Source organism: Erinaceus europaeus, chromosome 3 (genome assembly GCF_950295315.1).
Source record: "Erinaceus europaeus chromosome 3, mEriEur2.1, whole genome shotgun sequence".
Lineage (NCBI taxonomy): Eukaryota > Metazoa > Chordata > Mammalia > Eulipotyphla > Erinaceidae > Erinaceus > Erinaceus europaeus.
The window spans coordinates 146,418,455-146,440,963 of NC_080164.1; the positions used below are offsets into that span (position 1 = coordinate 146,418,455).

Here is a 22,509-nt window from a genome sequence, read left to right on the forward strand (position 1 = left end):
CGTCCATAGGCTTCCACTACAGCATCATATTCAATTTTATTTCTTTTTTTTCTGATGGAGAAAGATAATATTGTTTTTATTTTATTTTTTTTACTGAAGTAGCACTGCACTATAACATAAGTTTCAAGTACTACCTGAGCATCCCATAAGTAAAAGCTTTTGAGTGTATCTCTCATATATTATGTATATATGTATACATATACATATATATTACAAATATATAATGTTACAAATTTTAGTGGGTATCTGAATCATCTGGAGAGGTGTTCCAACCTAGCCCATCCAGCCCTATCCCTGAAGCATCAGAGATGCAGTAGATTTGAGATAGGAAACAACCATCTGCATTCCTGACAACTTCCCAGACTGTCAATACTGCTTATGATGAACCTCACTTTCAGTGGTATTGCTATAAATGTAACCTCAAATTTATAATTCTAAAACACTAATATACCATGGAATAATATAGTGATCTTAGGACCCAAATGGCGAGGCAATCAGTAGGGTGTTGAACTTACAAGCATGAGGTCTGAAATCTGATCCTGGGAATCTCACATACCAGAGTGATTCTCTGGTTCTCTCACATACATAGTATCTACCTACCTATCTATCCATTTGTCTGTCTATCATCTCTATCTCCCTATATTTCTCATATTAATAAAAATCTTTTAAAAAAATAGTGTGGCCTGGGAGGTGACACAGTGGATATAGCTTTGGATGTGAAAGTGTAAAGCACTCAGTTTAATCACATGTAACAGAGTGATAATTTAGTATGTTCTCTCTCTCTCTCTCTCACACACACACACACACACACACACAATAATGAGTAAATAAATCTTTAAAATAGTGACTAATATTTTTCCTGCATGCTACATGCAGCTACAGGAAAAAAAAAAAAAAAAGAGCCTATCTTAAATACCACTGCACTAATCTGAGCGATATTGGTATTCTATCCAGAGAGACAGCTATATGGCACTTCATAAAGAATTAAAAAACTCAAGCATCAGACCTTGTGAAAAAGAAGATAAAAAGGGGGCCACATCAGATGGGCACAGCTCAGGGTCCTTCTAATGCTCCCCTGTAGTGCTGAAGCACTCTGCCTTTCATTTTCAGCTAACTCTACTCCTGTCATCTCTCCTCTGCCTTGATTTTTTCTTCCCTTTGTGGTAACAGCTACCATCACTTTTAGGTAATGCAATCTAGCACTCCTGTTGTTCCTTTATGGAAATGTGAGCCACTGCAAGTACATGTGGTACTTGATATCCACAAAGCAAAAAAATGTTCTGAGTGAGCAGAGCTTTGATTGAACTTTAATTTTTGCTGTTGCTTTGAAGTCTTGGCTCTGCATAAGTTGCTGTTCAGCATGGCTACATTCAGAAGCACCTGGAAGGGAATTGTTCCCTACTTACATATGATATAGATTTCCAAGGTGCTTTTGTAGATTTCTTCAGGGCTATTGCTATTTGGTAGAAAATGAGGCAGATTTATATGCAGAAAATAAAACAAATACCTGCACTTTGAAAGAGGAGATTCAAGATGTTTTCAAAGGCTCGGGAATAAATTCAAACTTATGGGATACTGTAACAAGACCATAGTAGCAATAGACTATTATAGCAATATAGTTATATGAATAATATATAAATACTAATACAGTACTGTTTAACACAGCGGTAGGTTCCACTGTAATAGGATAAGAGGAATGGATTAGCATAGCCCACATTTTTCTGAAAGAGAACGGAAGAATCTTTTGAAATTTTGAGATAAAGGAAAATCTTAGCTTGCTAGTAAAGACAGAATGCTTTCTGTCAGAGATAATCACAGTGTGTCTTGTGACCGAATCTGAGCAATAGAGCAAATGTCATATACTGGGAGGTGCCTTCAAAAAGCCATTTGTGTTGTGTAGGAAAACCACTGGGAAGCATATCCTTGCTTTCATTGGCTAATGTCTTAATTTACAACCACATTCCAAAGGATAGATTCATACTTGTGAGCAAAATGGCTCATACTCATTTCTTTGCCTCACAACTACTTAAGTCATGCCTAGTTTCCCACCCCCATTTATCTCAAATGATGTCTTTCCCCATAGATTAAACCCCTTGGCTTGCTCAGAATTCATGATGACAATAGCCCAGCAGCCTGTGCTAAGGGCAGCATGTGGCACTACTACAACCATCCAATTCTTATAGAAATCCTCTCGCTCTCTCCTCTCTTGCCCAACCTCATATCAACTTCAGAAAGAAATAAGTCAAATGGGAGAAGATAGGACTAAGAATAAATGCCATCAAGAGTCCTGACACACGCAGACCCACTTTGACCTCCAAATGCCCTGGACTGAAAAGGAGCAAAAAAGAAGTAGTGTTAGCATTTTGTGGTCTTTAGAAAACACATGAATGTTTAGCTGTAATGTATACTGTCCTGGTATAGCAGTGGCCCACTTTCAGGACTTAACAAGTGTCGGCACAGGGCCTGAGTTCCTCTCAGGCTGGATAAGTAAGTAAACAGCGTCAGATAGGTTAGCAAAGAGAAAATCAATTTTAAAACATATACACAGAAAACTTACATTGTAGCAAACTCTAAAGAAAAACAGGGCAGATGTGGAATATTTATCTTGTATGGAAGAACCTAGAGTACCAAGGAAAGAGGGAGATTTTACACTGCAAGTAGGGTGGGGCATTTACTCCATTTGTACTATGAGTTTCTCGGGTAGAGACATATTCACTAATAAACTTGCTGGATGATACCCAGCCCACCTCCCCCAACTACATTCTTCTAGATGATTAGAGAGGGAATCAGTGTTTCATTCATTGATTAGGAAGATGACAAAGGACTGATAAGGGATAAGAGCTTACTCAGCCTCAAAGGTCTTGCTTTTTTTTTTTGTTTTGTTTTGCTTCCAGGGTTAAGCTGGGGCTCAGTGCTTGCATTACGAATCCACTGCTCCTGAAGGCCATTTTTTCCCTTTTGTTGCCCTTGTTGTCTATCGTTATTGTTATTATTATTGTTTTATTGCTGTTATTATGATCTTGCTTTTAACTTAATCTATATTCTTAAGATAATGAATGGTAGCATACTTTCTTGGTTTTCCACACAGAAGGTGACATCTATTGGGAAAAATTCTATTCTGCATATATTAAAAATAGCATATCTGATCCTTTGGGGAGACTGATAACACACTAAATGTGTCAGGCTGGGCAAGACAATTCGATTAGCCTGGAAATTATTTTGCTCATATAAAAAATATAATGTCTCTTGAAATCTAGATGTGGCAGATTAAAGGTAACTGACCACATTCTTTTTGACACTTCTTATTTTAATTAATTAATTAGAGAGAGAGAGAGAGATATCAAAACGAGGGCACTGCTCAACTCTGGCTTTATGGTGGTCCTGGGGATTGAACCTGGACCTTAGAGCCTCATGAATAAAAGTCTTTTGCATAACCATTATGCTGTCTCCCTAGCTTGATACTTCTCTTATTGAGAGGTAAGGTCCTAGTCTCCTGCCCCTGAACTTAGCAACTACTTTGGTGTATAGGGTATGGTAGAAATGACATTATTCCAATTTCTGAAGCTAGACCTCATTCTTCTAGAAGCTTCCATCTATTTCCTTGAATATTCACTATAGAATCCCTAAGCCACCATATATAAAGTCTACCTAACAATCTATAGAGAGAAAAACAACTAAGGGGCTCTAGGGAGTCCAGCTTTTCAGTCACCTGCATCATGACGCACAGATCCAATGGTCCAGACTAACCACCATCCACATGCCAGCAAGTGACCTTCATTAATGTCATATTACATGGAAATGGATTGCCTAACCAACTTCTGCCCAATTTTTTAACCCACAAAGCCAAGAGATAGAGCATACTGAACTATAGTTGACCATCAGATTATCACTTAGATGAACCTGGGGGGCCAGGCAGTGGTGCACCTGGTTTTAAGCACACACATTACAATGTACAGGGACCTGGGTTTAAGCCCCTGGCCCCCACCTGCAGGGGGGAAGCTTCATGACTGGTGAAGCAGGGATGCCTCTCTATCTCCCTCTCTATCTTCCCCTCCTCCCTCAATTTCTCTCTGACTGTATCCAAAGTAAATAAAATATTTTTTAAAAGATGAACCTGAAAATCAAAAAGAAATTATAGGCAGAAATGGACTCACAGACTACAAAACATGTTTCATCAGTGTTATGTCAAAGAATAAACTCTGTGTCTCTGAACACAGGTATTTACAATTATTTTTTCCCATTTTGATTTATGGAGGCAAAGTCATTTGCTAGCTATGGTAATAATGGTAGAGAGTGAAAGAAATGCATTCAACTTCTAGTTCTTTATTTTGATGAAGGCCAAGATTTTGAAAGCGATACTAATGCAAGCTCCAGCTGAGAAAAATAATATACCAACAGACTTTACATTATGTATTTAATTAATGAATTTGGAGCATGAATTTATTTTCTTTTCTAATGGTATATTCACCTTACCATATTTCAATGTGATAATTTCAATTAACTAGAAGATTCAGAAAACACAGTACTCACAGTATCTGAAAATTTCATCAGTCCTTCTTGTTGAAAATATTTTCTAAAAGTTATAATAGTTTACCTGCCATCCAGAAAATCTAAACACTTGAAAAGACTGTGAAAATTTAATTTATCAATAAAGACTTAATTTAGGAAGTGTTCTAACACCTGTCATGGGGAAATGTGGAACTATATTCCGGTGGCAACAACAATCATATAAATCAACATTTCCTTAATAAAGTGATACTGAAGTTAAAAGAGAAAAAATATTTAATTTAAAGATTGGGAATGTAGCTTAGTAGTAGAGCACATACTTCATATATATTAAGCTCCAGGTTTGAGGTTTGATCCCCAGCAGAACAAACACACACACTTACATGTTATTCCCAAGTTGAACCTTTGAAACAAACTCATTTCCCCCTTACAATTATGCTGTCAGTGATACAATCCCAAAACACAAAGCCAGTAGGATTCTAAAAATGCTATAATAGACTTCCAGGAGGCATGGCCATCGAATAAATGGGATCGAATTGTCTCTCCTCCCCAAACAACAAATAAACACAACAACAGACCCAACTGAAGTCATAATCTATGGTTGAAAGATCTGCGGCCTCAGGTGGGTGCTCATTAGAGTGTGGTTGGGGCAATAAGGGGTATATGGGTTGAAGAACAGCAAAGTTAAATTGGAACTCTGGGCAGCACAGAGCTGAACTGCTCCATTTTGGTGATTTCACTTTAAGTGCAGCAAACAATGCAGGTTGTTCCTAGTGCCAGAAGACAAGAGAAAGGGCCTTAAAACCTCTCAATCTTTGACTTAGGGGATATTTAGCCTTCTGAATTTAAGGTAAGGGTACAACAGAAAACAGAGCATTTGTGACCACAAGACAGCCCAAAGCAACCCCCCCCACCCCCCCCCGACCCCATCCTACCTGCCTTGGACCATACAAATAAGAGAAGCCTAGAGATCATAATAGCACTACCTGCTGGCCATCAGTAACCAGCACAGAGTAGCAGCAGTTGCGTCTCTCTCCTGTCTCTGGTCAGGCACAAGTTAATCCAGGCAAGTGTGATTAGTGGATTGAATGGTACTGAGAGAGGGACCTCATAACACACCATATACAATGGTTAAACCAAGAAGAAACATTGCAGAAATGAACCAGGACAAAATCCCAGATAAAACCCCCCCAAAGGGTTTTGAGGACAAGATCCAAAAACTAATTGAGTTATTAGCCACAGGAGTGAGGAAAGAGTGACAGTATGACCATCAGAAATGGGGAAACAGCAAATGAGACTCTGAAAGAAAACACTATCGAGGTAATTAGAAAGCTGAAGTAGCTAAGAGCACAACTAGCTGAACAAGCTAATACAGTATCAGAGCAGGGTAGCAAAACAGCTAAGCTACAGCAAACAACAGAGGGGAGAGAGAATAGAATAAGTGAGGCAGAAAACAGAATTAGCAAGATTGAGGATGAATTAGAGAAAACTAAGAAAGAAGTAAGACATCTCAAAAGAGATTAAGAGATACTGAAAACAACAACAGAGACCTATGGGATGCACATTATCAGCTTGCCAGAGACCTATGGGATGACTTCAAAAGAATATGCACATTATCAGCTTGCCAGAGGTAGAAAGAGAAGGAGGGGAAGAAAGCATTCTACAGGCCATAATAGCTGAGAACTTCCCTAGTCTAGACAACATAAAAGACATAAAGGTTCAAGAACCTCAGAGGGGCCCAAACAGAATTAACCCAGACTTAAAGACACCAAGACACATCATATTTAGAAAGGAATAAGGATAAAGAAAGAATCCTGAAGACTGCAAGAGCAAAACAAAGAGTCCCATACAGAGGAAAACTCATAAGATTAGCAGCAGAGGGGGTCGGGCGGTGGCGCAGTGGGTTAAGTGCATGTGGCACAAAGCGCAGGGACCGGCATAAGGATCCCGGTTCAAACCCCTGGCTCCCCACCTGCAGGGAAGTCGCTTCATAGCAGTGAAGCAGGTCTGCAGGTGTCTATCTTTCTCTCCCCCTCTCTGTCTTCCCCTCCTCTCTCCATTTCTCTCTGTCCTATCCAACAACGAACAACATCAACAATGGCAATAATAATAACCACAACGAGGTTACAACAACAAGGGCAACAAAAAGGGGGGGGGAATGGCCTCCAGGAGCGGTGGATTCATGGTGCAGGCACCGAGCCCAGAAATAACCCTGGAGGGAAAAAAAATTAGCAGCAGATTTCTCCACAGAAATACTAAAATACAGAAGAGAATGGCAAGATAATCTATCGAGCACTCAATGATAAAGGCTTTCAACCGAGACTACTGCATCCTCCTAGACTGTCATTCAAACTAGATGGAGGCATAAAAATTTTCTCAGACAAGAAAAGTTGGAGGAATCAACTACCACCAAGCCTGCCCTGCAAGAAGTTCTGAAAGGTCTTTTATAAACAATCACAGCATCATAAACAGCCTATATATCACTCTAAAATTTTAGAATAATGACATTAAAATATCTTCATTCTCTAATATCAATAAATGTCAATGGCCTGAATTCACCTACTAAAAGGCACAGAGCAGGAAGATGCATCAGAAAACCCAACCCAACCATATGTTGTCTGCAGGAATCCCACCTAATTCAACAAGATAAACACAGACTCAAAGTGAAAGGATGGAAAACTACCATACAAGCCAATGGACCACAAAAAAAGTGCAGGAACAGCTATTCTCAATCAGACACGATAGACCTTAAAACAAGTAAAATTTTAAAAGACAGGGATGGACATTACTTAATGCTCAGAGATCAGTCAATCAAGAGGACTTAACTATTACTAACATCTATGCATCCAGTGAGAGGCCATCTAAATACATCAAATATCTACTGAAAGGACTACAGCAATATATCAACAGCAACACAGTAATAGAGGATGTTAGACCAGAAACTATCAAATACTTAGACGAAAATATTGACAGAAATCTTCTCCAACTTTTAAAGGCAGCTTCAATGGAATCAATCCAATTACCAAAACAAACAAAAAAAAGTTGTACAATAAACAATGCAGAACTTGGACGGGGTCTGGTATATTGCACCAAAGCAAAGGACTCTGGGATGAGGGGGGAGGGTTCATGTCCTGGAACATAATGGCAGAGGAGGACATAGAGGGTGTTGAACTGTTATGTGGAAATTTAAGAAATGTGAACAGGGGTAGATGGCATAATGGTTATGCAAAGAGACTCTTATTCCTAAGGCTCCAGAGTCTCATGTTCATGGTGAATTTACCTTCTTTACTCCATCTTGGATATAGCTCAAAGACATCATGTTAAGTGAGATAAATCAGAAACAGAAGGATGAATATGGGATGATCTCACTTCTAGGCAGAAGTTGAAAACAAGATTAGAAAGGAAAACTCAAAGCAGAACTTGGACTGGAGTTGGTGTATTGCACCAAAATAAAAGACTCTTGGGTGTGGGGGAGGGTTCAGGTCCTAAAACATGATGGTAGAGGAAGATCTAGTGGGGGTTGTATTGTTATGTGTTAATGTTACACATGTACAAACTATTGTATTTTACTGTTGACTGTAAACCATTAATCATCCAATAAAGAAAAATTTTAAAAAATAGTACCTGAAAAAAAATGCTATAATACTCCCTAAGACTATATTTTAAGGTTTTAAAAGAATCCTCACAACCAATTTTTAAACCTTATAACATACACTTGACCCAATGAAGCCCTTTTCAGTCAGAGTAGGGAGACCCCAGGATGTCAGTACTCCAAAGAGAAGGCAGTTAAGAAGGCTGAGGCTGGGGCTGGGGAGACAGCCCAGTTTTTATGCAAACAGACTTTCATGCCTGAGGCTTGGCAGCCCAAGATTCTATCCCAAGCACCACCAAAAACTAGAGGTGAGCAATGCTCTGGTCTCAGTCTCTATCTAAAAAATAAATAAATAAATAAGTAAATATTAAAGTATATATAACATGCTATACCTCTACTCCCTATGTTTGTCCAGAACTTAGCACAGAAAAGCATCCATGAAGCAGCACAACTTAGTAATGAATATATGCTTCAAGTCAGAGTGACATAGCTTTGATTCTGCCTTGTCTCTTGGCTATAGTGTCAAAGCTAGTTAGCTCTAAACTTCAATTTCTTTTTAAAAAAATATGTATATTTATTTATTATTGGATATAGATGAAGAGAAATTGAGAGGCGAGGGGAAGATAGAGAGGGAGAGAGACAGAGAGACACCTGCAGCCGTGCTTCACTACTCTGTAGGTGGGACCAGGGGCATGAACCCACATCCTTGTGCACTGTAATGTGTGTGCTTAGCCAGGCATGCCACCACTTGGCCCCTAAACTTCAATTTCTTCAATAATACTTTTTTAAAGCAGCTTTTGTTTGGATTTGAGTTAACCTTGGTTTACAAGTCCCTCAGTGTTCTGAGGTACAATTCTTGCCTCCTCAGGATGCATTTACCTCATCTGCTACCTCCTCCCCAGAGCACCTGTATCTTTCTCTTCACCAAAGGCCATTGAACCATTTTTACCCCTTGGCCCCATCCCCCAACCCTTAGTTAACCTCAGTTCTTTTCAGTCCATGGTCTTTGTTGGGTTTGGCTTGCTTTCCTGGTTTTATTTGCTTTCCCTCTATGGGTGAGGTCATTTTTGTTTTCATTTCATGTGAGTTCCTTAAGTGTCTCTTATAGGCCTGGCTTAGCAGTGAAGAATTCCTTGAACTGCTCTGAAAATCACATCTTCATCGAACCTGATTGAACTCGTAGGCAGGATAAAGTGTTCTTGGTAATAGATATTTTTCATTTAAAACTTTGTATTTTTATTTATTTATTTTATTGCTACCAGAGTTATTGCTGGAGCCTGGTGACAGCACTATAAATCCACCACTCCCACTTGTTTTTATTTTCCTTCTAATTGTTTTTTTTAATATTTATTTTCTTTTGTTGTCCTTGTTTTATTGTTGTAGTTATTATTATTGTTGTTGTTGTTGTTAGACAGGACAGAGAGAAATGGAGAGAGATGGGGAAGACAGAGAAGGGGAGAGAACAATAGACACCTGCAGACCTGCTTCACTGCTTGTGACGCGACTCCCCTCAAACCAGGATCCTTACTGCAGGTCTTTGCGCTTTGTGCCACGTGCGCTTAACCTGCTGCGCTACCGCCTGACTCCCCTAATTGTTTTTTATTTGATAGGACAGAAAGGATTTGAGAGGAGAGGGGGATACATGGGGGGGAGAAAGGCGTCTATAGATCTGCTTCACCACTTGTGAAGTGGACCCTCTGCAGGTGGGGAGCATAGACTGGAACCCAGGTGCTTGAGCTTGGTAATACATGTGCTTCACCGGGTTCTCCACCAGCCAGCCCCTCATTTAGAACTTGGAACATGTTCTACTAGTTCTTTCTAGCTTTCAGTGTTTCTATTGAGAAATCAGCCAAAATTCTTTTTTAAATATATTTATTTTATTTATTCCCTTTTGTTGCCCTTGTTGTTTTATTGTTGTAGTTATTATTGTTGTTGTCGTTGTTGGATAGGACAGAGAGAAATGGAGAGAGGAGGGGAAGACAGAGAGGAGGAGAGAAAGATGGACACCTGCAGACCTGCTTCACCACCTGTGAAGCGACTCCCCTGCAGGTGGGGAGCCGGGGTTTGAACCAGGATCCTTATGCTGGTCGTTGTGCTTTGCGCCACCTGCGCTTAACCCAGCCAAAATTCTTATGGTTATTCCTCTAGGTGCTGTCCCACTGTCACATTTACCCTTCATTTGTTTTTGTGTTTTTCTTTCTTAACTGTCTTTTGGGGGAAAATTATTATTATTATTACTCTATTTTTATTAGATATTTAATATTGATTTATATAATTATAACAGGTGTATAATTCTACACCCTTCCTACCACCAGAGTTTTGTGTCTCCATTCCCTCCACTGGAAACTGCATTAGTTTTCCCAAGGTCACAGATATAGGTTGACTATTATTTCTATAACTCTCTATACTTATATATTTATTAGCTCATTTTTTCTGTGGTCCTGCCTTCTGTTCCTTTCTAAGTCACACCTATTACTTCTGAGTGTACTTCTCCCCCTGCCCCTTCCCCCTTTTCCTCCCTCTCATCTCTCTGGGTCCTGATGGAATTGGGAGTTCAGAGCCCTCTGGTCATCTTCCCCTAACATTTACCCCTCTGGGAGTATGAGCCAAAATTCTTTATGGGGTGCAGAAGCTGAAAGGTCTGACTTCTGTTATTGCTTCTTCGTTCTATCTGGCAGGTCGATCCATACCCCTAGATGGGCAGCTTCTTTTAGCTGAATTTCTTGTTCACCACTTTGGTCTTCGGTGTCTATATTCTAGCAGGTATTCTCTGTTTAACTCTGTCACTTCAATCTTCATTTCTCTGAACACTATTATGAATTCATAAATAAGTTTCCTCATCATTTCTTTGAGTTTGTTGTGGTGTTCCATATTTCTTCTCTAGGATCGCTGCTTCAAGGTCTTCCTTAGGAGGATATGTAAATCTAATGAATTTGAATTTTTCCTTGAGCTGTTTTTGATGTCCGACATTATAGATATATTACCTTGTTTTCCCATTATGTTTAATTCCCAGAAAAGCTGACTGAGACAGTGGCCCTGACTAGAACCAGATGGTAGGCACAGATGTGGACACTTAGCTGAGGCTGGGTGAACTATATGTACCAGGTACAGACTGAACCAGGCATCAGGGAACCTAGTTGGAGCTGGAATCAGACAAACTGTACTAGACACAGGCTGAGCAGAGAGTGAGCTGATTCAGGCTCGGGCTGAGCAGGAGTAGGCTATACCAACAGCAGGGGTGCCAGGTGGACTGCAAAGGCAGGTTAGAGCTGCAGGTCTGGTTGTAACCTTGCCCAGTAAACCTGCTGGGGCTGGGAGCCAGATTCCTAGCTGGGAGCCGGGTTCCTAGCTGGGAGCTGATGGGCTGAGAACTGAGTGGCTGGAGCTAGGAGCTGGCAAACCCAGCAGCTACCACAGATCAACCAGAACACAGCAGCAGATAGCTGTGGCAAAGGCTAGGCCTGTTTTGGTCTCAGTAGCTGAAGCAACTTGTGCTGAAATATTGAGAGCCAGATCTCAAGAGAACAGATCATGGCTAGCAGCAAGACCCTAGTGGTGGGAAACCCAGAGGGGATCAAATTATTACCACCTTTGTGAGTTTCTCTGTCCTCTCCACCTGAATTTTGGGCTTTTGGTAGTTTATCTGTGCTCTCAGCTCATTTCTATGTTTTTATTTGTTTGTTTTGTTTTTGTTTTTCATGTATGCTGTAGCTTTTGTTGTTGATGATGGTGAGGCCAGATGGAGGATCCTAGTCTTGATAAAGACTAATAGTAAGTGCAACAATAACATTTGTCATTTATAGCTATACATGAAGCTCCTATAAAAGCTTAGTGGGATATGCAAAAGCATTCTTAAATTTAAAAGAACTCTGGAAAAGAAAAAAAACTGTATTAAACATTTCCAGGTAGGTAGTTTTCTAAGGAGAAAAATAAAAGTGGAAAACTACTAGAAATATTTATAGACATTGTTAGAAAGTTTTTATGATGGTAAAAAAAACAAGAACAGAGAAATGTTTTGCTCTGAACACAGAAGTGTCTTTTACTCTGCTAGGAAACAGTTCAAACATAAAGGTTCTGTACATTTCTCTACAAAGTAAGCTAAAGAAAAATTAGAGAATTCCCATTCAGCCTGGATCCAATTATAGAATATGAGCCTTAGGTATTGTCATTATCAAGAAGCTTGAAATTTCCATAGACTTGATTAGTGTTTTATAAGAAAACAACAGGCATAAAATGGAGTTATTCATGTCAGGCTATCCAAAACTTAATAACCAGCCTAAATGTAGTTTCAGCTGGACTCAAAATGTATGATTTTAAACCAATCTGATCTGGGTGTTTCTGGCCAGCACTAGTAAGGAATTCTACATAACACTCCTCACCCCATCACACCTCCTTAAATGTAAGATGAAGTTGGCTTTGTATGTAATAATCCTTCTTTAACTGAAGACCTTGTCCCATCTTCTTTCTGACTATAAAAACCTATTTTGTATAACTTCTTGTAGTGCCTTCTTATTATACTTGCTAGATAGAATACTTCTCCATTAAGCATATATATTTATTTCTATTTATTTTTATCAGAGCACTACTCAGCTCTGGTTTATAGTAGTACTGGGGATTGAACCTGAGATCTTTTGTGCTTCAGGCATGAAAGGTTTTTTTTGCATAACCATTATGCTATTTCCTCAGCCCATTATTTATTTATTTATTCATTTATTTATTTTTAAATAGAAGCTGGAGCAGCATCAGTTTCAGACACATAACTTTTTAGAAGCGACTTCCCTGCAGGTGGGGAGCCGAGGGCTCGAACTGGAATCTATGTGGTCCTTGCACTTTGTGCCACCTGCACTTAACCCTCTGCGCTACCGCCCGACTCCCCGATTAATCATTTATCAAAGCCAACTGGACCTTTACAATTAATTGGGCTGGATTTTTATTATTTAACTTTTCTCTCAAGTACTAGCCAGACCCAAACCACATTCCCTTTAGCTTCAGAGATCAGACAAAATCAGGAGAGCTCAGGGGATATGGCCAAGGACAACATTTCTAATCCATAGACTTCCTCAGAAATTTTAAAAATAAGGAGAGCTAAGAAAATATGTATTTTTCTGGGGTGACAGATTACACCAGTTTACTCATCATTTCAAGTTCAGCCATATTGTCAGCTTCCAAAGTAGTCCCTATGAGTTGCCAGGATGCCAAGTCCCCACCTTTCTCACATTTAGCATGACTTAGTCCTCTTACTCCAAGGTGGCCCAATGGATCTACCCAGATGTTCCTAGCAAACAGAGAAACTGTGGTCATACCGTCACCCCATACAAAACCTTAAGTCCTTTAGGATTCAACCACAGAAGTCATCTTCCAGGCCCAGATGGTTAGAGGTGGTCTGAGTTATTATAATTACATGGAAATAATAATCACTAGCCTAAGGGAATTATATAAAACAGAACTCCATATGCTTTCTGTTAAAACTTGTGAAAACTATATGCTAAACTTTGATTTGCACAAAGATGTACTACTATATAAAGATGTAAAGGGATTAAGTATACAGGTAGAATGATAGTGTTTTTGCAAAAGTTAAATAAATGCATTTGAATTTCCCTGGTTCTTGTTTCTTGGGAGCCTTCTACCTCTGGACCAAAGTTTCTTCTGACCTATCTTTCAGTTCTCCAGCAACTTGTCTGTTCTAGTGTCAAGCCATTTCACTGAATTCTTAATTTTAGTTACAGTATTTTTGAGAATTCTAGAATTTTCCTTTTTATGCTGTTAATTTTATCCTTTTAGTTTGTATCAAGAATGTCCAAGGTTGTTTCCCGTTGTTAAATAGAACACATAGTTACCTGATAAATTTTACCCCATAACCTCTGTATCACTTGTCTATTGTTTCTGTTATTTCTCATCATGTTTCTGGTGTTTTATCTCTTGTGCTTAGTCACATATAGCTATATACCAAATACTGTTACGAAAAAAATATTTATATTAATAATCTGAGACTTTTATATGCCTCCTAAGCGGAATACCACTTATCTATCATCTACTGAAACTTTTTGCTACTTTATGTTTCTTCTTTTCCTGAATAAAACTAAAATGGACTCTCCTGGGTTAAGAAAAGAAAGAAAGAAAGAAAGAAAGAAAGAAAGAAAGAAAGAAAGAAAGAAAGAGAGAAGGAAAGAAAAAAAGAAAGGAAGGAAGGAAGAAAGAAGGAAAGAAAATGGGGTGGCATTTTTTTTTCAACCAAGGAATATCTATTACCATCACAGGCTTCACACAGTTCTATGGCTATCATAAGCACTTAATATATATGTTCATTGTTGCCAGGTTCCCAAAGTTGCTCAATCATGAACATTTCAAGGACTGATATGTGACAAATTATTCAATACATCAGTGAATTAAACAATAATTATTATGTTAAGAATTTAGATATAAGCTAAATAGTTGTTAAACTTAGGTCTCTCATGAGTTGCAGCTAAGATGTTAGCTGGAGCTGAATTCAATTTGAAGTTTCATTGGGGCTGGAGGCCAATATCTGAGGTGGTTCATTCACATGGCTGTTGACAAAAGGTTCTCACCATATTTCCATGAAGCTGCTTATGTCATGGCATCTAGCCTTGTTCAGATCCAAAAAGGTAAAATTAAAGCAGAAACTATAGCATCTTTTATAGCCTATTGTCAGAATTGACATACCTCTCTTTAATTTCATTCTCATTGGAAGTGAGTCACTAAGTCTAGCTACCCACAAAGAGAGGCAAATTAACTCTACTACTTGAAGGAAGTGCAAAAACATCTGTGGAGGGGGTAGGGAAGTAGCTCAACAGACTAAGTGCACATTGTGTGAAGCGCAAGGACCACTGTAAGGATCCCAGTTCGAGCCCCCAGCTCCCCACCTGTGAGGTGGGGTCGCTTCACAGGCGTTGAAGCAGGTCTGCAGGTGTCTATCTTTCTCTCTCCCCCCTCTGTCTTCCCCTCCTCTCTCCATTTCTCTCTGTCCTATCCAATAACAGCGACATCAATAACAACAATAATAATGAGCACAATAACGGGAAACAAGGGCAACAAAGGAGAAAAAGATAGTTTCCAGGAGCAGTAGATTTGTGGTGCAGGCACCGAGCCTCAGCAATAAATCTGGAGGCAAAAAAAAAAAAAAAATCTGTGGATATGTTAAAATAGTTGTTTGTATGTGTGGAGATAATGTTGGGTTTATGAGACTGTATGCATACAGGGTGCAAACTCATACTTTTTTCTGATGTATGTTACCACACCATGCATGCCCTGTGGACACATATAAATATGGAAAAAGATTTATGATTTATCACAGCTCATGGAAGGATGGTATTGGACATGTTGCCACTGCTGCTGAGTCAGAAGTAGTTATATGTACACATTATTCTTCATACAATTAGATTTAAATTCAAACAGTTCTCCAGTAGTACTTTGTTCTGGGTGGATTTAAAGTTGCTTGGTCTATGTTAGTTGTCCTTCTAGCTCATTGATAAGTCAGTTTCCTATTTTTAAGCATTAAAACACTAGATTTGTTAGTTATTATATATTTAACAGAGAAACTTTCCTGCTTTTTTCAGACTTCTCCCCAAAACATTTTTGTACTACCCCACATTCTATTAATTATTAAAACCAATTTGGAGAAATGATGTATTAAGCAATATAGTTTATAAGTTGACAGAATTTCCTACTGTATAAATATATTTGTCAAAATCAAGGTTCTCTGTGTGTCATTTTCCACTTTCAGTAATTTTGTCTTATCTTCCATACTTTGTTTTCTTTAGGTTTTCCCAGTCAATAAATTCTTGTTATAAACAGTTCATAAAAAGTACTTGGGAGTACTCATGTGAAAATGGTGTTTGCTTTCATCATGATTATGACCTTCTTTGTAGGATCCAAATCTAAAAACAGTAATCAACATGTTAAAAAAAAACACATTCAAAAAGGTATTCTATGTGAAATTTCAATCATAACCCATAAAACTAGGAGGGATTGATGAATTACATAACAGCAAATGGAGGGATATATCCTAAAGAACCAAATATACCCATTTAAAAAGATCTGTGTATACCAATGTTCACAGCAGCACAATTTGTAATAGACAAAACCTGGAAGGAACCCAAGTATCCAACAACAGATGAGTAGCTGACAAAGTTGTGGTATATATACACAATGGAATGTTAACTCAACTATTAAGAATGATGAATTTAACTTCTTTACCTTATCTTGGATGGAGCTTGTAGGAATCATGTTAAGTGAGATAAACCAGGAAGAGAAGGATAAATATGGAATAATCTTACTCACAGACAGAAGTTGAGAAATAACAACAGAAAGGGGAAACACAAAGTAGGATTTGGACTGGATTTAGTGAATTGCACAGAATTAAGGACTCTGGGGAAAGAAGGGCTTTAAGGTCCTGGAACATGATGGTGGAGGAGGACCTAGACCGGGGGTGAGAGTGTTTTGCAGAAAACTGAAAGATTTTACACATGTACCAACAACTGTACTTACTATAAACCACTAATTCCCCCAATAAAAAAAGAAAAATACTAGAAATGGACCTCCCCTATGATCCTGCAATTCCTCTCCTGGGTATATATCCTAAGGAACCAAACACACCCATTCCAAAAGATTTGTGTATACCTATGTTCATAGCAGCACAATTTGTAATAGCCAAAACCTAGAAGCAACCCAGGTGTCCAATAATAGATGAGTGGCTGAGTAAGATGTGGTATATATACACACAATAGAATACTACTCAGCTATTAAAAATGACAAATTTGCCTTCTTTCACTTTATCTTGGCTGAAGCTTGAAGGAATCATGTTAAGTGAGATAAGTCAGAAAGATAAAGATGAATATGGGACGATCTCTCTCACCGACAGAAACTGAAAAATGGTAACAGAAGGGAAAACACAAAGCAGAACTAGGACTGTTTGGTGTATTGCACCAAAGTAAAGGACTTTGGAGTTGAGGGGAGTGTTCAGGTCCTGGAACATGATGGTGGAGAATGACCTAGGTGGGGGGTTAGAGTGTTATGTGGAAATCTGAGAAATAATATATATGTACAAACGACTGTGATTTACTGTTGACTGTAAACCATTAATCTCCTTAATAAAGAAAAAAAAGAGAAAAGTACATAGAACAACATCAACAACAAAAGGATTCATACATGTAGGAGAAGTTAACTAGACTAAAATTTTAGCTTCCAAAGTCCTCTTTCCATGGTTATGGATGACTCCAAAAGCACAAGAATTCAGCAATTATTGATTGACACCATTGGTTAAAAAATGAAGTTTGGGGGGCTGGACAGTAATGCAGTGGGTTAAGTGCACATGGCATGAAGTGCAAGGACTAGCTCAAGGATCCTGGTTGGAGCCCCCAGCTCCCCGCCTGCAGAGGGGTCACTTCACAGGCAGTGAAGCAGGTCTGCAGGTAGGTGTCTAACTTTCTCTCCTCCCTCTGTCTTCCCCTCCTCTCCGATTTCTCTCTGTCTTATCCAATAACAACAACAGCAATAATAGTAATAAAAACAAGGGCAACAAAATGGGAAAAATGGTCTCCAGGAGCAGTGGATTTGTAGTGTAAGCACCAACCCCCAGAGATAACCCTGGAGGGAAAAAATAAAATAAAGTCTGGATTTTCTCTCCAGTCTCAGTTTGAATAGTATCTATTTTGCAGGTGAAGGGATCATAAGTCCTGAAATGTTGTTTATATTTAATTTATTCATATATGGACTTTATTTTGGAACAATTTAAACTTTGAAGTCTTGTGCTAAGTCACTGCTGCAAATTAACTATATATATAAATATAAAATAATTAATTTTATTGTTCTGGTTGATATGATGAAATACAAAAGGCACTGGAAAGGAAGATGAGACTATATATATATATATATTGTGTGTGTGTGTGTGTGTGTGTGTGTGTATGCATATGGAGTCTCTAGACAACTTTTATAATATTAGAAGAATACGTTAACAAAAGCACTAGGTTGATTAGCAGAAGGTTGATATGTCCATACAGTGGAATACTATTCAATTATTAATTTTTTTCTATCTTATTCAATAAGAGAGAAACCTTGAGAGGGGAGGGCCAGACAGAGAGGGAAAAAGACACCTGTAGACCTGCTTCACTGCTCGTGAAGCATCCCCACTGCAGGTGGTAAGCAGGGACTTGAACCCGGGTCCTTGTGCAGGTCCTTCCACATAGTACTATGTGCACTTTACTGGGTGCACCACCACCTGGCCCAGTTATTAAAATATTTTCAGAAGAGCACAAAGCACAAGGACCAGTGTTAAGGATCTCAGTTCGAGCCCCCGGCTCCCCACCTGCAGAGGAGTTGCTTAACAGGCAGTGAAGCAGGTCTGCAGGTGTCTATCTTTCTCTCCCCCTCTCTGTCTTCCATTTCTCTATGTCCTATCCAACAACGACAACATCAATAACTACAACAACAATAACTACAACAATAAAACTACAAAGGCAACAAAAGGGAATAAATAAATAATAAAAATATATTTTCAGAAGAATGCTTTACTATGGAAGGAAGTTCATCATATTTTATCTGAATAAAAAAATAAGATTAACAAAGAGACTGAATACACATATATTGGATTGTCAGAAAAGTCATGACACATTTTTGCATAGAAAAATGTCATGACTTTTCTGATAACCTAGTTCATGGCCCATACATTTACAAAACGGGGATAATTATAGGCTACTTGAGGTTGGGACTACAACATGCTTCTCTCTTCAAGAAATTAGAGGTCATAAATTGAACCCAAGCAGAATGTTATTTTTATTTATTTATTTATTCCCTTTTGTTGCTCTTGTTGTTTTATTGTAGTCACTATTGTTGTTATTGATGTCGTCGTTGTTGGATAGGACAGAGAGGAATGGAGAAAGGAGGGGAAGACAGAGAAGGGAATAGAAAAATAGACACCTGCAAACCTGCGTCACTGCTTGTGAAGTGACTCCCCTGCAAGTGGGGAGCCGGGGGCTCAAACCAGGAACCTTATGCTGGTCCTTGTGCTTGGCGCCACCTGCGCTTAACTCGCTGCACAACCACCCAACTCCCCCAAGCAGAATGTTATATCTTTACTTTATCTGAACAAAACCTTTAGAACCAAGTATCATGCGTAGCTTATTGTGAGGTGATATTAAGGTTTCTTAGAGGGGAAGGAGTGCCCTGTACAACATAAAGGAACTCACCGAGGGTTGAAATGAATGTTCTCAGGAACCTTCCTGGGGTCCGTGACCATTTTCTGGTTATCATTATAATTGGTAGGGTCATCGGGGATCCTAAATTTGGCCATCTGAATTTCAGAGTCACTTAGTTGAGCATGGGAGATTCTCGCATAGCCCAGCCTGTGGCAGAAATAGAAATGATTTGTGAGGTTTTATCATCTAGAAATCTGATGATATCTAATATGTGACACCTTCACTATATGCCAGTCTCCTGCTTCTAACTCTGTTCTGTATATCACTAAAATTAGCTTCATTTGTTAATCTACACATTTATTAAAACATTGCTTTTATTATATGCATGAATAAAAGAAATACACATAGATTTAATTAACTAAATATACTTAGCACTCTTCCTTTACTTTTTAAATACTATTTAATAATCTCTATATGCAAACTGCCTCTCACATAATTTATATGTTCTGAGTCTGTAATGGAACTGATTCAGAAGGACAGGAACACATGCCTAAATTTGTTCTTACCTTTAAAGATCCAAATGCCAAAAGCCTATTTTTACCCACACTAGAATCTAAACTAAAAGAATTTATATGTTTGATAAAGTGTACATCTAGCTTTTGCTTCAGCTTTCAGATCTCCAGGAAATTCACTTTATAGATGCTATGCACGTAATTCTGAGTAAGTGGGGGAACTGTAAGCAGCCAAGATTTTCTTTTCTGTTATTTATATTTGACTTCTCATTAAAAAAAAAAAAAAAAGCCTCTGTTCTGCCTTGACAGTCCTGGACCAAAACTTGAACTGCATCACACTGGGGAGGATGGGATTTGATCCTGGAGCATCTGGCTTCCCAACCCAACAACCCAATAGTCTGCCACTGAACTGTTACCCTGGCCCTGCTGAGAAGTGCTTATTCTCATCCCTTAATGTTCTCTTTTAAAGAGAGAAAGCTGTGTAGACAATGCTTCCCACTTTAGCCAATCATTGAGAAAAATACTGGTTCCAATTCCACTTGTAGGCATTTACCCAAACATTATAATAACACCGATTCAAAGGGATATATATATATACACCAACATGTTCATAGCAGTTTTATTCACAATAGCAAGAAACTGAGAACAACCAAAATGCCCTTCGACAGATAACTGGACCAAAAAAAAAATTGTAGGGGGCTGGGCGGAAACACAGTGGACTAAGCGCACATGGCACAAAGCGCAAGGACTGACCTAAGGATGCCAGTTCAAGCCCCTGGTTCCCCACCTTAGGGAGGGTCACTTCACAAGTTGTGAAGCAGGTCTGCAGGTGTCTATCCTTCTCTCCCCCCTCTGCCTTCCTCTCCTCTCTTGATTTCTCTCTGTCCTATCCAGTAACAACAATGATAAACAACAAAAGCAACAAAAGGGAAATGTGGCCTCCAGGAGCAGTGGATTCGTAGTACAGACACCAAGACCCAGCAGTAGCCCTGGAGGCACAAAAAAAAATTGTAGGACATATAATCAATGGAGTATTACTCAGCAATAAAAAGGTGATATTGTGTCCTTTGGGATAAAGCAGAAGGTATATTGGAGATTATGATTAGTAAACAAGTAAGAAGGTAAAGGACAACTGCAGAACTTGTGTGGAATACAGAGAACTGAACATGCAAATGTGAAAAAAATGTCAATATATATCTTAGACTGCGGGAGACCTATAATAGTTATCTGTGGGGGTGGGGATGGGGACACAGACCTTTGGTGACAGGATTGATGAGAGAAAAAAAAGAGCATACTGTAAACCATTAACTCCTCAATAAAAATAAAATGAAATAAAATAAAATAAAATGCTGGTTCTAAGAGACCTGTCTCATCTTCATTTTTCAAGAACCCGTTCTATAAACAAAGTCAAATAGGCACTGTGGAGATGAGGACACTAGCAAAAGTCACCTAGTTAAATTGTTTGCCAACTACATATCCAACAATGGAGAAAGGACTAGAACAACTGGGATATCCCTGTGATGGAATAGTGTAGTTATTCATAGTGAATTTAGAAGTTCACTGAATCACATAATATAACTGGCAGTTGTGAACTATGCACACATTGATTATGATTTTATTTCCTAACTGTTCACTGTATAATTTATACATATGCTTAAAATATTTACAATGTTAAAGGTTTCTTTCCATTCCTGTGGCTTCAATCGTGGAAGCTCAGGATTACCAAGGCAAAAAAAAAAAAAAAATCTATTGCTGAGCTATTACCCTCACTCTGTTTGCAAATGCATCTCCTTGTCTAACATTCTCTTTCAGACTAAAGAAGGCTGTGGAGGTGGAGCTTTCCATCACTGGTCTTAACCAATAACTGAGACAATCCTGGGTCTAAGTTCCAGTCAAGCCACTATGCCAGTAAATTCTACACTCATAAGACACCATGAACACAGTCACTAGACATGAAGTTGGACAATGACCCATTTACTTTACACCTTACACAACACAGTAAAATAAATTCTGGAAGATACATTTAATTTAAATTAATTTGTTCTGGAATTTTACTCAGAAAATAGTCCTTCAAAGTTACTCTCAACTGATTAGGTTTCAGAAAGTGTTTTAGCACCAAATATGGGGAGTCTTGCTATGCACTTGGTCACTGTTGTTCCCAATTGGCAGCTGTATAGCAAGGAAAGAGGGAAGGAGAAAGGGAGAGAAGAAGGCAGGGAGGAAGGAAGGGAGGGAGGTGACCTTTCCCATCTACAAATTTCAAGAACTCAAGGAAAGGATTAAAGCAGGGAGGTAATGCAATTTACAGAAAGAATATTTATGCTTGGACCCCAGTGATAGAAGAAGCACTTAAAACAAAGCCCTTAGAGACCCATAAAATAAAGTCAGAAATCCAGAGCTGGGGCAAGCAGAGGCAGTAAGTCTGCTCGCCATGTAGGAAAAGAGATTGAACAGCATTAGATGCAGGTGTGAGCTGACTGACAAGCTAATGTATTTTCCTAAGCTTGGTCCCAAATCCATGCAATTCCTGGTACTTCTAGCTTACTGGCTCTAGTAAATCTAGGCTATTTATTTCCCAAATCTCTATGATCAAAGTCCTAACTTGCTGCACAGCCATTGCCTTTAGTGACTTTCCACAAGTCTTTGAAGATAAGGAACCAAATTTTCCACTAAAACAGAGAATCTTACATTGTTGCTCAGTAAGTATATATTTAGTGCCTAGTAAGAACAGTAAATTGATTTAGGTGAG

General features: G+C 38.7%; 1 protein-coding gene across 3 annotated transcripts in view; it reads right to left on the minus strand.

Annotated features, from left to right (window-relative positions):
- Positions 1 to 15,377: 15,377 nt before the first annotated feature.
- CWH43 (cell wall biogenesis 43 C-terminal homolog) overlaps positions 15,378 to 22,509 on the minus strand; it is a 67,166-nt gene continuing 60,034 nt past the window's right edge. For all 3 annotated transcript variants that reach the window (XM_060188073.1, XM_007539697.2, XM_060188074.1), the window contains 2 exons: positions 19,300 to 19,455; positions 15,378 to 15,993 (listed from right to left, as the gene is read on the minus strand). In XM_060188073.1, the coding sequence (XP_060044056.1) occupies positions 15,912 to 15,993; positions 19,300 to 19,455 (238 nt within the window). In that variant the 3' untranslated portion in view covers positions 15,378 to 15,911. The remainder of the gene's footprint in view (positions 15,994 to 19,299; positions 19,456 to 22,509) is intronic.